The following is an 18,590-nucleotide window of genomic DNA, read 5'->3' on the forward strand; positions in this document are numbered from 1 at the left end:
CACATTTTGGACAATACATTTTTAATCTAGATAGTTTCCTTCTATGTGAAATTAATAATAATCAGAAACAAGATACGACAATTCCAATTATGTTCATTGAATGAGAAAACTCCTATCTACTCACTTAGTCAATAAAATCTTTCATTTCTAGTTAATGTCTTTCCTGCTGTTCTACTCATTTGCTGTAGTTCAACAGTTTTGCTTCACACAAATTTCAGGAAAATGAAGAACAACTAGAAAGCTGCAGTATTTACACACATTTAAATGACTGCAGTGGGCTAGCAGAAATACAAAGCTATGCCTTGAGTGCTGTGAATAGCTGACAGTAACTATCACCTACATTTCACTGTTCCACAAAACACAAAGTATCCGGTTATAACAAAATTAGGAAGAACTTAATGTATGTTAATTCATTTATTTGAGACCTGGCTGGAAACCAGTGTAGGACAGTAAATAGTTTACAGATTTATTATAGCTATGAAACGTTCCTGTGTTCATAACTGTAAATTTTTTTACTTGGCTAATTGCAAAAGGCTGAATCAGACCCCCAAAATCTAGGTGCAAAAGGGGTCCTTTTCACATGAATCTCTCCTCACCTACACTTTGGTAGAAGCAGCACTACCATCTTCCCCATACCTTGCAGTGGAATCTCTGCAGTGTTGCCATCTGTGAGATTGATGGTGAGGGCAAGGATTGGGCAGGCAGGATTTGTGTTGCTTAGATCATGGCTTATTAAACTACAAAAATATCTTTCTGAAGGTTATTTCTAGAATGTTACATACTCTAGCAAGGAAGTTCTACTGCAACTGAAGATCTGGACTAAATCTAGCCTTAAATTCCCAAATTCATCCTAAATCATGAAATTCAAATACAACAGCAGGAATTAAGCCGTGAGTATCACTATATTACTGTATACATTAAATAGTAAAATCCCAGGGTCTGCCCTACCATAACATTTTCTCATCGTTCTTCTAGCTTCCACAAATTTGAGAGTATTAGGAGGAAAGCAGGTGTCAGAAGAGGGTAAACCTACCAACTATTTTAATGTTCGCTGCAGAACTAGAACTCTGAATATAATAAGCAGCAGCTTGCACTGATTATTTCTAGTGCTAGTTTAAACTCAGCTAGAGATGAGGAGATTTGGTGGAGGATTTCAGGAGGGAGGAATAGTGCTGTGGGTTTTGGAAGAAATCCAGATTATGGCCTAGTTAAAAATAGTTCTTATCTTCCGAATCATTACGGTCTCATTTCAAGACTATTAGACACTTTATAGATTACTGGCTTGATAGACGACAAAGTCTGAAAAAAGTAGATCAGCAGAGGAACTGTCATGATAAACCATAGCAGCTCCTCAGGCTGCGCTACAAAATTCCCAACATTCTCACCGATGTTTTCTTAAGAACTGAATTATTGCTATTTTAATCTTATAATACAGCCTTCATGTAGTGTCACGTCTAAAAACAGATTACTGCAACTTCAAAATATTTTCAAAATATCTCTGTTGGGCAGAAGATATTTAAACACCATTTCAACTAGGTGGCTTTTCCTGACATTCTATTTTAGTGAGAAGAGATTTTGCATTACTCAAAACAGCAATCCAATTTTCACCAAATTTAAAAGAGAACTATACCTTTTAAAATCAAACTTGAAGATATTTTTAAAAATATGCAAGCCAAATTTTCTTTTTAAAATTATGAGATGATGTATCTTTGACAATTCTAAAATGCAATACTCCTCCTGTAACAGATCTGAAGGCTGTCTGAACTATCAGTCAACAAGGTCAAACCCTCTGCAATTCCTGCCTCACAGCTGTACTTCCCCAGATAAGTGCTTCCATAACTAACAAAAGAATCTATAAAAGCAGATGTGACTTGGCATTACATCAGACTTGGTTTTTGGAGCCATGAATCTAACAAGTTAGTGAGTTAGGCCCCAATCCTGCCAACACTATCATATGTAAAACTTTACCTCAAGCAAGTAGCCCTACTGAAGGCCTTGGAAATAATTAGGCAAGTAAAGATGCACATGTAATTAAACATTTGCAGAACTGGGGGCCTTAAATTGCTTTTTGTTTTTGTTTTAAATTTTTCTTATAGATTCTATAAACTTCATAGAAAATGACAGCGTGGCAATCCTAACAAACTGGGGGTTTTGTCAGTGGTGAACTCCAACTAGACAGGGAAATAGAGAATACAGATAGAAAACTAAGGATTGTAAATAGCTTTCTTCCCACATACAAAGATCTGGACCTATAGTCTGAAACAGCGTACAGAGCACTTGAGCTAAAGACTGAGGCAGATGAATCCACTGAATAGATCTTGTGACACCTCATGAAGCTTTTCCTACGTAAGTGCTATACACACTTCCTCCACGGAAGCCGAAAGTCTCTCAGACCAAGAAGTGACAATGGATCCAAATGAATAAGCACAAAGATTTGATGCTATCACAAGACCTTTGGGAACTATACTACTGATTGTTTAATCCACCACATAAAGATGTCCTTTGGAGTATCTTACCCTCAATTGGGGGGGGGGGGGGGGAGGTCACAATTTCTTGTTTCTTTACATCTCAGATTGCTTTGAACAAACTATTGTGACATTCTTTGGCTGTCAATATAATTGCCTTCTTGCCATTGCATTACAGGCCAAAAATCTGGCTGAGAATGGTTGTCTAGTTACACACAATTATGCTTCAACTGATAACAAAGGAAATGATCATGGATTTTTAAGTGTGGTTTCTGTTTCTGTGGAAAGAGCCACTTAGAGTTCCTTTTTAACGCCTATTATTTTTGTAAGACTGTAGTAATCTGTGCTAGACAGCAGGGACCGGCAACCTTTGCCACGCAGCTTGCCAGGGTAAGCCCCTGGCAGGTCAGGCCAGTTTGTTTACCTGTCGCGTCCACAGGTTCGGCTGATCACAGCTTCCACTGGCCGCAGTTCGCCGCTCCAGGCCAATGGGGGCAGCGGGAAGTGGTGGCCAGCACATCCCTCGGCCCATGCTGCTTCCCGCTGCCCCCATTGGCCTGGAGCGGCAAACCGCAGCCAGTGGAAGCCACGATCGGCCGAACCTGTGGACACAGCAGGTAAACAAACCAGCCCGGCCCACCAGGTTGCTCACCAGGGTGCCATGTCCCAAAGGCTGCCAATCTCTGCTCTACAGACAGATATTTACTTTGCTTCATCCAAAGAGGTTAATGGGGAGGGAAGTTTTTCTTCAAGTGGTATTCTTGCTCTAGCTATTGTGATTCCACCCTCTTATTCACTGCATCTAATTCCAAGGAAGAAACAAATTGAGATCATCTGGCCTATCTAACCTAAAATGCAGACTCCTCTTAATTAAGAAGTGACCAAAAAAGGATTTCCCCCTTACCTTATGATTTAGAAAGGTGCCTTAATATATTAACGTTTTATTTCTGCTTGTTGCTTTTTTTAAGTCACAAAAATCAGGTCTAGTCTCTATGACTACAGAACTAGTGGAATGAGCATCTCTCAAGAGACAAAAAGTTTAAATAAAACTCAGAGGGGAAGAGATTTTGAGTCAGGGTATATCTAGATGAACAGCTAAATGCGCAGCAAGCTGAGGTGTACATCTACCGCACACTAGAGTGCCACGCACCAGCTGGTCCTGTGGACCTTGTTATTGTGCACTAAAAGTTCCCCAGTGCACTTTGATCTACTCAGCTTTGAAACAGGAGTAGGTCAATGCACATGAGAGAACTTTTGAATGCACAGTAGCAGGGTCCACACAGATAGATTTACACCCGAGCTTGCTGTGCCCTAAATGTTTGTTTAGAGAAGCCCTCAGACTATTTACAACTGTTTAGTTTTAACAACACTCATTTAAAACTAATGCCTAGTGACCATTTTTAGAGAAAGAATGTCTTAAGACTAAAACATTCCATCCTCTTGAATTAAGAGGAGAGAGACATTTTAAATGGACATTTGAAACCTTCAACAAGTCTTCCAGCAAAATACAGCCAAATGTGATTTGCCTTGCCTTATATTTCGAAGACCAAAAATGAAGCAAAAAAACACCCATGCACCCCCTCTCTTTCAAGCCTTCTCATAAAGCAGCAAGAGGGCAGATACTCATTTCCAAAGCAGCTGTGTTATTGCATGATAACGCTCCTTTTTCATTGAGAGCCACTCTTTCCCTAAGGGAATGGAATACTGAGACATTTCTACTAGTATAAAAGTAAGAGTGGCCACAATAAGGAGATTCCATGGAAAACAACGCATTGTATTTACTGGTTAACATTAACTTTCATCTATGTAGATACCATGTCAACACAGTGATCCTCCCTCTCCCACCCCCGCCCCGCCCAAGCACTGTGCAGAGGAAAATCATATTCATTTTGCTCAGTTTAGAAGGAAGGTCAAGTAGTAAGAGAATATATTTTCGTCAAGATTTTCATTAAAATTAGCATTTCTGAGTCAAAGTTTGATATAATTTGGAACAGTAGCAATTTGAAAGCCCTACATGAAGAAACTAGGTACCAGTTTCCAACTGGGTTTATTAACAATTTAACACAGCTTTGCAAATTTGTACTTTTCACTCACCCAGGAATAATAAAATCGTTGTTCCTCCTCTCCCACCTTAAACTCCATTATCACTGAACTATGATGAGAGTAGATTTTATGCAGATTATAAATGTTATGACAATTGTGCAGGTCTGGTTTAACAGTCCCATTAGTATATCTAGTTTCTTAGTATTTAAAAAAAATGTTGCATTTGATGACTATATTAATATTGGTTTAACAAAGCTGGAAACATATTATATGGTCTCTTCTTACACTTCCTACCAAACCACTTGGTTACAAATGTCACTTTCCAATAAGATGGCTACCTCCAGCAAGAGGCATACATTAGTAACTTTAAAAAAAATATTCACAGCCGGATCATAGCAACAAGGGCTTTTGTCTTGTTGACTTTTAGCCTATAGGCTGAGCAAAGCAAGTGATTTTAAATAGCAGCATGTAAAGTGTGAGTAATTGAATTCCTTGCTCCAATATAACTGAAGTTGTTTTTTTTTTTTTTTAATATACTTGCCATATTTGTGCTAACACTGGTTGAGGTAATCCAGATTGGAAAAAAAAGTTTCTAGCTTGATCACCTGTAAAATAAGTTAGAAAGGCATCATTTCAAAAGGACTGCTAACAATACCCAGAAGACAGAGCTAAAAGTTAAATTATAAGTCAAAACATTCAAAAGAGAGCAACAATAAAAGGCATATATTGTAACATGGAGCATACTACAGAATACTATTTAAATTCAGTTTATCATTTAGCAATCTACAAGCAATACTACAGATGTAGTTTTAGGTACTGGTGAATCAAGGGTATCTACTGGAGAGATATCCACCCCATGCTTTAAATATTAAAATGGAAGCAACTGGTGCAAATTTAAAGTTAACTGGACATTAACATTTTCCAGAAAAATCTATTGAGATGAACACTAGGAAACATATGGTTCCTGCTATCCAATCCAAGTTAAAAGGCTCTTTCTTTATTGGAATCATCTGCCCAGTGAAATCAAGGAAGCACACACTTTCTCCACAGGAAATACTATTTCCCATCAATACAAACATAAAACATTCTATTTTTTCATGGGTATTGAAGGTACAATACAGAACCGTCAGCACAAATTGAATAAGGGACTCTTCAGTTACCATTTGAGACTAAATAGTCACTGAGAAAAGCAATAGCAAAATTTTGAGGCAGTTTGCAAACCTGGACTGAAAATGGGAAAGGTAGAAGAGTAAGGGTACGTCCATACTACCCGCCCGGGTCGGTGGGTAGCGATCGACTTCTCGGAGTTCAATATATGGCGTCTCATCTAGACGCGATATATCGAACTCCGAACGCGCTCCCGTCGACTCCGGAACTCCACCACCGCAAACAGCGGTGGTGGAGTCGACGGTGGAGCCACGGACTTCGATCCCGCGCCATCAGGACGGGTAAGTAGTTCGAACTAAGGTAGTTCGAGTTCAGCTACGCTATTTGCGTAGCTGAACTTGCGTACCATAGTTCGAAACCCCCCCCCCCCACCCCCAGTGTAGACCAGGCCTAAGGATGGGAAAGACAAGACAGCACATTAGGGTTTGGTGCAATAGGATTAGGTCCCTGAAAAGGAAATTTGATAATCTATGAAGGAAAGGAGTAGAAAGACTACAGGTAGTATTATGTATCCATTTTTTTACAAAATTAAGTTACAGGCAGAACCATACCAGATTTTGTACAATGTCATATGAGGAGCAGCAATAATCAACCTATGCAGGGAGAGGCACATGTGGCTCTTTAGAACCACAGATGAGGCTCTCAAAACCACAGATTTGATCAGAGACTTTTGGATACCTTCTAACAGGTAGATAGCAAGGAAGGCGACATATCCTCCTCCATTCTCTGTCCCCACATGTAGCTGCGGCGAGAGAGGAAAGAGAACCAAACAGAGCCACCAAACAGCCACAGAACAATATCTTGATATCACTCAGTGGTGTTCAGCCTGATCTGCAGTGGTTTAAAAGACCTGTGCAAGCCATGTGTGTGGATTTATTGCTTAATCCTCACAAGTTAAACTAATATAAACCACTTGTAAATGGATATACAAGGGTGTCCATACAGAGGTTTGCATTGGTTTAACTAAATTGTTAAACAGATTTTATTTTAAAAGGTGCAACTTACAGTTAGACTGTCTTTTGCGTATATTGATAAAATCAACATGACAATGTATCGTAATGGTGCCAGTCATCAAATTTAAGTAACATCAAGTCATCCCACTATGATTCTGTGGTTCTGATTCTATGACAATGATTATTGTGAAGTAACAAGCAGTTCTACAAGATAGAGTAGCATTGCTTTAGAGAACCAGGTATGACTGCATGAATGACACAAGAGAAAAATCAAGTGGTATAAACCAGGAGGAAGACACAAAGTTTTCGGCAATATTCAAAAAGTGATAGCATTGATGTGAGAGAGATACAAGAGAGTTGAAATACAGTATGAATAAAAACATGCCCGCATTTCTCCCATGAATTTTTGTACATACTTATTTACTATGAATTCTAGATATTATTAAATGGAATTGGATGTGAAAACTATCTAATTACCAGTGATAAATCCAGATGTTGGTTTCAGACTATGGAACTGCTGATCATGTTTAGCTCTCTCTTCCACAGTTATGGCCCAGATATCCAGGTTGCCTTGTGTAGAAAGAAAATATAGAAGTCAGAAATAAGTACATAAAAGATACACTACTTCCCCCCCCACACGTCTTGTGTACACAAAGTTTTAACATTTTAACCTTCTTACTTGGTGGTACTAGCATAATTAATTTGCCTATGAAAACTTAAGTATTAGGCTAGATAAAAAATAATCTCATATCCAACTAATCTACAGTTGCATTCATACATATCCTTAAATAGGCAGCCATATCTACAGTGTTACCATAACAAACCACCAAAGACTGAAATGAACTCCTGAAGAATGCTTCAGCAATTTTATGCTCATTGATATCTTAGGTTATAAATAATCTACACAACATGACAACATTTAAAAGATGTCTGTTTAATGAAAGAGAAAACATGGAAAGTTCATGTGGTTTTGCTTATTTAAGAAACTAATCCCACTCAAATAGCATATGCAGCACAGCACATGATGCAGTCTCTTCTTCTAAACCGAACAGTGAAGAGGTGTCACAAGCCATCAACAGTCATGCATTAAGTGGGTTTGCACCATTACAGAAGTAGAAATAAATGCCACCTGTTCATCCAGGAAGGATGTGAACATGCAAGAGGACATAAAATAGGCCACAAAAAAGCACAAGTTAGGAAGAGAGCACCCACACTATACTCCTGAGTGAATGAGAAATTCAACATGTAGGAGTATTTTGTACTATTTGGATCCTCCAGAGCAAATGTAAAGTTTGTAGTTCAATATTTAATAAGTTTCACATTAAACTACCTTTTAAAAAAACAAAAACAAACCAAAAAAACCCAATACAGTGACATTAAGAATGCCTTCTCCAGATTTCAGTACAGATGTGCAGAATCTACTTCCACTGTCTAGTCGGTACACTTTTGCATTTGTTTCTCTTCTCTTCATAATGTTTCTCTTTTGTCCTCCAAGTTACTTTTCCTTATTCTTACAGCCAACACTACAACATCTCATCTCTCACTTAAGAAAGTATTTAAGATACTATTACACAATATTGCACATAAGGTTGTTCTTCACAATTTTTGGATCGGTAATACAACACTGTCTTTCAACACTTCCAGGAGCATATAATGTTTATTAGCTCTGCTGCAGTAGTAATAACTAACTATTGCTGGCCAGAATCTCAGGAAACCAAAAACATCTAATGCTAACAAAATACAGTTCTCCTGAATAGGACATTAAAGATACAGACTTGCAAAAACAAGTTGTCTAGATCTTGTTCTTTATTTCTACATCATTGCCTAAGTTAACCTGGGCCAGTCCTTTAACGCTTTTAACAAATCTGGGTTTTTTTAAGGTATGTTATCAGACACAGGAACCCTAAAAGATAATCTTTCAGTTTCATTCATCAAAAAGTGAAAGAGCACTAAAAACTGTTCCAGACTTATTTTTTGGAATAGAAAATTAAACTGACGAAATGACCAGACTGCAAGAGAAGAAAACTCCCAATTACTATGACTAATTCTCAAAGACTCTGTACACCCATTTAAGAACTTCATATAAACATGGTCCAAACATTATTTCAAACACAACTTGTTCATAAAACAGTTTATCCATCTTGTGTGACAGGACAAAAGCAGTATAGTCCAGAGTTTAAGACTAGTCAACAAGATTCAGAAACTGCTCTGTGAATGAAATTCCCACATGTAACATGCTGAGCGCTTCCAATATTGAGCCCAAACACTGTAAATGTAGGATTAATGAGATCTAGACATCATCCACACAGGTCTCCCAAACCATAAAGCATGTCAGTTTTTCAGAAACCCCATTTGAACAGTTTTAGAATATGGTCCCTGAGCCATTGAGGACTCTACCAAAAAGAGTAGGAACTCATAGAAGTTGAGCCTCTATATATTTTTCTTCAGCAGGAAAGCACTAATCTCTCTTCAAAATACAGAAAAAAGTTTTGCTGACACACTAGGGCCTGGTCTACACTTAAAAATTAGATTGACCTAGTTACAGCGCTCAGGGCTGTGAAAAATTGTGTGTCCTGTGCAATGCAGTTAGGTTGACCTAACCCTCTATGCAGAGGCAGCCAGGTTGACAGAAGAGTTCTTCCATCAAACTATCACACCATCCCTCAAATAGGTGGATTAACTACATTGTCAGAAAAATCCCTTCTGTCGCTGTAAGAACCCATCTACACAATGGTGCTACAAAGGCACAGATGCAGCACTGTAACTGTGTTGCTGTAGGGTACAGACAATACCCTAAGAAGAAAGCAAAGAATGAGTAAAACACAATACAAGATGAAAGGAAAGAAAACTTTGAGAGAAAAAGAACCATTAGGGACTTTGACAGAAGCACTGCAATGCTCAGGACATTTCTACCCCTCCATTAAACCTTCCCAGGGTCCATGAGGAGGGACACACCACTATAGCTCACCTTGGGTGGCTGTAGGCCTCCTAAGCATATTTTCAGCGCTCAGCACTCTTGTCTGAAAAAGCCTATGCCAGGGATAGGCAACCTACGGCATGTGTGCCAAAAGCGGCACGTGAGCTGATTTTCAGTGGCACTCACACTGCCCAGGTCCTGGTCACTGGTCCAGGGGCCTCTGCATTTTAATTTAATTTTAAATTAAGCTTCTTAAACATTTTTAAAACCTTATTTACTTTACATACAACAATAGTTTAGTTATATATTATAGACTTATAGAAAGAGACCTAAAAACGTTAAAATGTATTACTGGCATGCAGAACCTTAAATTAGAGTGAATAAATGAAGACTCGGCACACCACTTCTGAAAGATTGCCGACCCCTGGCCTATGATATATTATTGTGTGGTTTTAATAATTATTATTTTGTTATTTGAGTCTCTGTTTGATCTAGACTGCAGGCCTTCCATCTCAAAGAAGGAAGAACTTCAGTTTTTGGAGATAGAGAGGGGCGTAATCCATGCCTAGAAAAATCAACATTTGTCCATGATCTGATTTTTCTGCACAGATCTGCCATACTGCACTCTGTGAAGGTGAGCAGGGGAACCAAGCACTGATTTTATTATTCATTTATTTCCCCTTTGGGAGTTTGTCCCCATAATCTTGCTTCAGAGAGGGAAATGTAATTGGGCTCAGAGTTTGATCCAAAAATATATTTCAAATGGCTACCAATTTGCCTGTGCTCAAAGAGGCTAAGCTTTGTGTCTCCCCTTCCCCACACGGGTCCCTTCTAGGTCTCTCAGGGAAGAAAGTAGCGTAGAGCTCATGGATGGGCTCCCCAGAAGCTCTGCTCTTTTGTATTGCATGAGACCTATGTGGGCCAGACAGTCTGTGCTAGCCCTGGAGGTCTCAGCCTGGCATATGAGTAGGGTTCCATGAGCGGAAGGAAGGGGTTGATATATGGGTTTTTATACAGGTGGAAGCGGGAGGAAGCTGATGTTGACAGTTTTCAGTGCCCTCCATTTGCAATCTATATGAAAGCTGAGGGAGGGGGGATGCAGCTGAACTCCACTGTCAGAGGTTTAACTACAGGGGTGTTGGTGTGGGCCAGTGGTTCTCAACCAGGGGTACGTGTACCCCTGGGTGCACACAGAGGTCTTCCAGGGGGTACATGAATTCATCTAGATATTTGCCTAGTTTTACAACAGGCTACATAAAAAGCACTAGCTAAGTCAGTACAAACTAAAATTTCACACAGACAATGACTTGTTTATACTACTCTATATACTACACACTGAAATGTAAATACAATATTTATACTTCAATTACTTTATTTTATAAATATATGGTAAAAATGAGAAAGTAAGCAATTTTTCAGTAATAGTGGGCTGTGACACTTTTGTATATTTATGTCTGATTTTGTAAGCAAATAGTTTTTAAGTGAGGTGAAAATTGGGGGTATACAAGACACAGACTCCTGAAAGGGATACGATACTATAGTCTGAAAAGGTTGAGAGCCACAGGTGTGGGCTATTGGGACTCAGGTGTGATCTTCCAGCTGGCATGCTGCCCATCTAGTGTTGCTCCCATTATGAGATTGGGGGCAGGATGGAGGGCTTCTTGCCCCTAGGGACAGTTCTTTTCCAACCCTGCCTGACTCCTTTCCTACTTGAAGTCCATCCCCCCTCTGAGTCCCCAACCGCAGACTGCCTGGCTGATCTCTGACATGCCCGTTGCCCCTCCTCCTGGTCTTTGTCTCCCTTCCCAGGCAAAGTGTCACCTGGTTACATCCCCCTTCTGGGTCTCGTGTTAAGAAGGGCACCGTTCATTGCTTACATGCAGGCAGCTGGAGCTGCCTCACCTGCTCCTGAGGGTCTTAGCAAAAGTCACACACTCTTATTCCCACCACCTAGGCATTGGAGCAATACACAAGGAAACTGAGGTACACACTATTCATGCAAACTGGTAAGACTCACAGACGCTCACGTACAACATAATAAGATGAAAAACCCACTTTATTACACCTTAGAGTACCAGAAGAGCAGATGGCTAAACATTAGGTGAATGGGTCTCATGGACATTACTATCTAGAATGCATTTAGAAATGAATGTAATTTTTCTGATTTAAAAACAAACAAACAACAAAAATCTTACCCCCAAAAGGTGTTGGAAACTGAGCCATGGTTCAGTCACTTTTAGCTTGCTAATAGATGCCTGAAACAGAAAGGAAGTATGTTAAGATAAATAGATCTTCACTGCAAAGATATATTATAATAGATCTTCTGTTTTACAAACACACTTTATTATAGTTATATAGTCAATTGCTATGTGAAAAATAAGGGTAACTAAGATGTAAAATTAATTAAAAACTGTTAGTTGAGGAGAAACTAATGCACGCTGTTTTTGCAACATCCCATGCATTTCTCCTGTTTGCCTTTACTAGTGAAGAGCTACATTTCACTCTTGTAACAAGAATTTCCTCAAAAGCTAAGTACCCTTATTTATAATGGAAGAGTGATGTAGTAAGGAAGAGAGTTAAATCAACCATACAAACAGACAAGATTCTAGCAACAGCAGAACAAGTCGCTCAAAACGTTACTTTCACTGGGTATAACATCTCTGTCCTATTCAAGTGCAAGAATATGACATCTAATTCCACAGCTGATGAAAATGCACTCTCTCTCCAAGGAGACATTTTAATTTTATCTTGTTTGATCAAGAATCTTTGAGATGCACCATCATGCTCATATAGTATCTTGCCATCATTTTACAAATACATAAGAAAAAAATTGAAACTACAGACTAGAATGCAAATAAAAGACTATTTTGCACTCAGTCTTAGCACTTACTCTGTAAACAAGTTAATTCAACCTAACAAGAGTACAAGTTAAACTACTGTAAACACAACTCCAAAAGGGATATTACAAGGCAAAAATGGATTATTTGGTGGGAACTCCATGCATCCACTTAAAATGTTCACTTGTTTAATACTGCTTATTCTTCAAAGTTAAAGCAATGCTAGAGTGTCTGAGTTTTTTTGTTTTTTTTTTAAATGGGCATTTTTCTTACTCCACACAAAAAGTGACATGAACAGAGCCAGCAGGACAATGGCCAGTGACAGAGCCACAAAATAGTGAATAAGCTGCCTCCTGTCCTACTAGATTCCACTGTGTTTTCCAGACAAAAAAAGAAAAGCAAAAGAAAACAGAACTGAAGGGAGAATAATTTAGGCTGCTTAAACAACAGCAGAAATTTATCAAAACCATTAAAATACAAAAGTACCAAAAGAATGGCATTAACTTGCAACAGCAGTTTTCTTTTGTCTGAATTTGATAGTGGTCTTTAAGATTTTCTGATTTCTGCTGATTCCTCGCTCCTAAACCTACTACATACGTTTACCTCCACTTTTGTCACTGAAAAAAGAAAGAGAAAAAAAAAACCAACCCACCACCACACACACTACTACTACTGAAAACAATGTCAGGAAACCCAAATTCCCCACCTAATTGTAATTTAGGAAGCAGGAGAAGAAATGACAGAGGAAGAGACTAGTCTTAAGATAAGATAGCAGACAACTGATCTATAATCTATCTGTGAAAGTTACTACCACACTTATCTCACTCCATAAACATTGACTAACTTTGAATTCTGCTTCTAAACTGCAGTTAAAAGTTTTTCTAACTATAGGAATAGTGTCAATTCCTTCAATATCTAAGAAACTTAAAATCATGGCACTTGATGCAAACCAATACAATGATATCATAATACAACTTAGATTTTAATGTTTAACTGTTCAGTCAATAACAGTAATTCTTCGAAAGCCCTTCCAACTATACATGATTAGCACTTTAACCTTTTGCTTCAGTATCAGGTACTCTGCAGCAGATAAAACCATGCCTCTATTTCTCTCTTCCCATCCCCAAGCATTCTGGATTTGGTTTCTTAAGCTAACAACAGATGCTAAAACAGTTTCCTATGCAAAGTCTTCCAGCAGTGTCTTAGCTCCGTAGATATACTACTGAATCAGTGTGGCATAGAAAATTTTATACTCACTTAAAACTTTGAGAAGAAAGGGAGCAGCAAAATAGAGGAGCTGCTCCTGCACCTCTCCACTGTTTACTTTGTGGGAGTGTTTGCAGAAGGCAAGGAAAGAAGTAGAAAGAAAAGGGAACCAGAGGTGGATGGCTAAGAGGGGAAAAGAGAAAACTACAACCAGCGAGAACACAAGACCAGACTCGATAAGAGACCAGAACCAGAGTAAAAGGAACAAAAAACACAAACTAACAATCCATTTCACCTACTCACATTTTACAAACATTTAAAAAAAATCAACAATTATGAATACTGGGGCAGCACAGTGCTTGCAAGCATTGCAGAGTTCAGTCATTTGAAGTTCAGGAACTCCACAGGAAGAGTAAGCTTATCACTCCATCCTTGCATGCACCAGTGATGGCAAAATAAATCTAACAACTAGCAACCTGATCAATGCTTAGGAATGCATAAAGCTGTACCAAATAGCAGAGAGAATACTAGAGAGAAAGTGAGGGTAGGTAGTAAGTGAAACAAGCAAAGCGGGGCACAAAAGAAGAGAAATGTCTTGAAAAGAAGTGATAGATGAATGTAGAAAGAGCTGAAATTTAGACTTGAACAATTGGAAAAATTAGATTGAAGACTGACCGATATATATGAGATACAATATGAGGCAAACAAAATGGGGGGGGGGGGAGAGAGAGAGATCAACATACCCTAGAAAGACATTGCAATTTAAGTTTGATGTTGACAGATAGCGTAATGTTTACTTGTTATAAAGAGAGGTTTGATTTTATATCCAAGGAAATTCTAGGGCAACCTTTAGAGATTTGACAGTGCATGCAGTTGGGTCTGAAACCTCAGCTTCCTTATGTGTGAAAAGAGGGAATAACTCTTAGAGTTAGAAGTTTGATTATATTATAACGCTGAGTGGTTTGGGATTTTTTTTAAACTATCAGAAGGAAAGCTTTTTGGGGTAGAGTTATATCTTATGTATTTGGCAAGTGTCTAGCATAGTTATCTACTGTGTGTGTGTATGTGTACACACACACACACACACCTTTTAAAGGGAAATGCAAATGATGAAGTTTTGCTTTTGCACTATTTGGTTTTAAATTAGAGGGGGGAAAATCTTGCGGTTACCAAGTTATTCTAGTATAGAATTTATGCCTAGTATTAGGCAATCTGTTATTTTCACTAAAATCTTTGTTAGCGTCAAATAAAAAAAAATATCAGGTATGTTAAAGTTTTTCTGGGAGGAGTAACGAAGAACCCTTGGCCACCCTGAGTAATCTTTTTTGGTCTAGTCTCAGCCTGGAGAGAACTGCAATTTTACATTTTCTCCTAACATATCTGTAATTGAAGGTACAAACAATAGAGAATGTCCACTTAAATGTGCAGGCTACAACAAGTCACTATTTCTCATTAGTAAGACAATTTTGAAAAAAGAAAAACTACCATCACATCCAACACAAGATCTCCTAAGGCTCCAGAAACAAACCATACAAGCTTTGAAATTTACACTATTAAACTCTGATTAACCTCACAGCTGCATGTTTCCTCTACAAGTTCCGTGCAGCAACAGAATATGATTACATTCTTAGGCATGTTCACACTGGCACTTTCATAGGCAACATTCCTATGGAGGGGACAGGTACAAGGGCATCATCCTGTTATTGGCAGGTACATGGGGCAGTACTGAAGATAGATTTTGCTTCACATAACTGACAGTGAATTTGTTAAAAAAACTGCCTAAAGATTTGATTTCATCTCCACTCAAGTTTTTTTATGATACAAAGAAAAAAAGCTTGTAGGAAAGAAGTTTATTGGAAAACATAGCAGCCTACTGGCTAAAAGAAACGTGTCACCTTTCATGAGAAAGTTGTTATCTGGGCTGTCAGCATCACCATGTTTTCTTTTTAACTAACGTGTTAAGGATGTTATTGCTGGCACTGTTCCATTCAACTTCTTGTGCAGCTCCCCAGCTACTCTGTTCAAGGTGTTTTCTTTATGTCACTGGAACGAAACGGATTCAAACAGCATGTCACTGGAGTCTGGGATGCTGTTGATGGCAAGGCAACAAGGAAGAACAGAACGAGGGATAGCACTATTTTGCAAAGAAGAGAAGGAAAAAAATAATACTTCAGCAATGAAGTCTAAGTTTTACAGCCTAAGGACCAAACATGTTATATCAAAAAGGTAGATTCTGAGCTCTGCTCCTCTCCTTCTGCAGTATTCTGGTGGTGCAAAAAGTGGAAGCTGCTACACATCCCTTGCTGGCGACTTCTCAATCTGAAGGAGACTCCAATATGGCTCAAAGACGGTACAGCCAGCTCCTACACTTCACATCCTTCATGCAGGGGCTGGTGAGTGATTGGAGCACGTTGCTATCTACCAAGTGGTCCCTTGGGAACATTTTGCCAACTGGAGCACAATAAGCTGACCCCAGGCTGGGGCAGAGAAGCAGGGAGCCATAACTGGTTTTTGGTTCTCAGCTTCTCCTCTTCACTCCTGGGTGGCTATATGGAGGAAGAGAGACATTCTTTCCTAGGCACTCACCTAGGCTCAGACATACCCAAAACTCCTATCACAATCTCCCTGGAGCTTCCACAGCCTAGCAGGAAAGCAGGCAAAATAGCCAAAGATGCTAACTATTCTCCTTCCTGTACTATGGTGTTGCAGGCAGGCAGCGGGGGAGCTGCTGAGCAATTGCAGTAGGGAAGGACAGCTGCTCAGGGCATCCTGGCACAGTGCTGCTCCTGTCATTGTTCAGAGAACATACATGAATTACTACACAAATCGGATTAGCCAACAATTATGACTGCTCATTGTTAGTCAAACTTTTTTTTTTATTATGCACCTTTAAAGAAAAAGCCACAAAAAATAATTTTGATAATTCATTAACACACCCATATAATAGAGTTAAGTGAGCAGCATCCTAGTAACCTTAACTATGTCCTTCAGGCAGATGGAGGATTATCAGGATTGGCGGGTGAATGGAATAGCCAAGGTGTTGTGGGTGGCATAATGGAGAAGAGCGACACAGGGTTTTCCCATGGCGAGGGGTGTGGGGGAGGGGGGAGGCGGGGGGGCTAGGGTATTTGAATTGACATGCAGATATGGCATGTGAAACATTGGATAGAGCACAGACATAAAAAGGGTACAGTGGGGAGAAGGAGCCCTGACTTATTGTTCCACGCTAATCCTCACCACCACTTTCCGAAGAGCCTTAAATGAAGGCGTGATCAACTTCTACATTTAAATTAATCACTGATGTGCTACCCTAACAGGGATATGCTCCATACGTCTGTTAGTCTATAAGGTGCCACAGGACTCTTTGTCGATTTCTAATAGGGGCAGTAATTTTGAGAATTTCCCAATTTACCCTTGCCCCACTGTTGTTACGAGATCAGCTCTGTTAGTGCATTGGTGGAACATTAGCTAGTCAAACTTAGAAAGCAAATTTTCTAGTGAGATTCACTTCTAGCATGTCCAAGGTTTTCTTGACCTCGGAAACCATAATTAATGCAAAATCTTAAATCTTATTTTCTATCTTGTGTAACTTGACTGCAAAAAGCGTAATGATTTTTCATTGTTAGCCCTGTGCTACCACCATTTGGAACTGTATATGGGTAAAAGACAGCAGGAACGCAAAGAACAGCCTAACAAAATGGAGTTTGCCATCTAATGCAAATAGACTCTTCAATATCAAACAATTAATAAACTGTGCATAGATTCCCCACATTATCACACCTGAGTATTACATATACAAAAATAAAACTGATCCAACTCATCTAGTTGTGCACTACATAGCCTGTATATCCAAACAATCTTATCACTGCCTTTGCCTGCTTTTTGTTAACCCCACTTTTTATGTCTCTTAAAATTAGACTGAACTCTTCAGGACAGAGACGGTCTTGTTATGTCTATACAATACCTAGCACAATGGAGATTCTGACTGTTGCCTCTAGGAGCTATTGTAGCAGTACCACTAATATGCAACTGTCAAACACTTTTCCCTCTTGGACCAGCACACTGGGAAACCCCCACCCCCAAAAGAACTTTGGTTCTGTCACTTCTGAGCCACCACATACTAAATTAGCAACTTTTATTTTTAGATTGTATACTATGGTGCTACTTGGAATGTTGTTCTACTATTCATCTGAGAGAAGACACATTCTAGTGGTTAATGCACAGGGCTGAGTCTCGTGTTATGGCTTCGATTTCTAACTAAGGTACTAGCCTACTCTGACCACAGGCAAGACACCTACCCTATCAGTTTTCTCATTTTTTAAAAACAGTGATTAACCAATTCCCCTCCGAGGGATGGTGTGAGGAGTACTTACAAATGTTTGTATAACACTCTGAGAAGTACTTCTTCCACTCTACCCATAGAACCGTAGGACTGGAAGGGACCGAGAGGTCATCTAGTCAGGTCCCCTGGACTCATGGCAGGACTAAGTATTATCTACCCAGCATTGTTACGGCCTCAAATTGAGTGCTGTGTCCTGTTCTGGACACCACATTTCAGGAAAGATGAGGACAAACTGGAGAAAGTCCAGAGGAGAGTAACAAAAATAAAGGTCTCGAAAACATGACTTACAAGTAAAGATATTTAAAAATGGGGTGTGTTTAGTCTGGAGAAGAGAAGACTGTGGGGAGGTCATGATAAGTCTCCAAGTATATAAAAGGTTGTTATAAAAAGGAGTGTGATAAATTGTTCTCCTTAACCACTGAGGACAGGACAAGAAATAATGGGCTTAAATTGCAGCAATGAAGTTTTAGAATCGATATTAGGAAAAATTAAGGTAGTTAAGCACTGGAATAAATTACCTAGGGATGTTGTGATATCTCCAACATTGGAGGTTTTTAAGAAAAGGTTAGATAAACTTATGTGAGGGATGGTCTAGATAATATTTAGTCCTGCCTCAGTGCAGGGGACAGGACTAGATGACCTCTTGAGGTCTCTTCCAGT

The 18,590-nt window shown here is 39.2% G+C and overlaps 1 protein-coding gene across 6 annotated transcripts in view; it reads right to left on the bottom strand.

Annotated features, from left to right (window-relative positions):
• The window catches only part of ITSN1 (intersectin 1), a 200,795-nt gene that overhangs the window by 144,237 nt on the left and 37,968 nt on the right, over nucleotides 1-18,590 (bottom strand). For 2 of the 6 annotated variants that reach the window (XM_039503244.1, XM_039503224.1), the window contains exons 2-5: nucleotides 15,484-15,631; nucleotides 11,741-11,800; nucleotides 7,106-7,198; nucleotides 5,050-5,113 (exon numbers count right to left, since the gene is read on the bottom strand). In XM_039503244.1, the coding sequence (XP_039359178.1) occupies nucleotides 5,050-5,113; nucleotides 7,106-7,198; nucleotides 11,741-11,768 (185 nt within the window). In that variant the 5' untranslated portion in view covers nucleotides 11,769-11,800; nucleotides 15,484-15,631. Of the gene's footprint in view, nucleotides 1-5,049; nucleotides 5,114-7,105; nucleotides 7,199-11,740; nucleotides 11,801-15,483; nucleotides 15,723-18,590 lie in introns of all 6 variants that reach the window. The other 4 variants (XM_039503261.1, XM_039503254.1, XM_039503267.1 and 1 more) reach the window with 3 other exon arrangements.

Source organism: Mauremys reevesii, linkage group 1, assembly GCF_016161935.1.
Source record: "Mauremys reevesii isolate NIE-2019 linkage group 1, ASM1616193v1, whole genome shotgun sequence".
Classification (NCBI taxonomy): domain Eukaryota; kingdom Metazoa; phylum Chordata; order Testudines; family Geoemydidae; genus Mauremys; species Mauremys reevesii.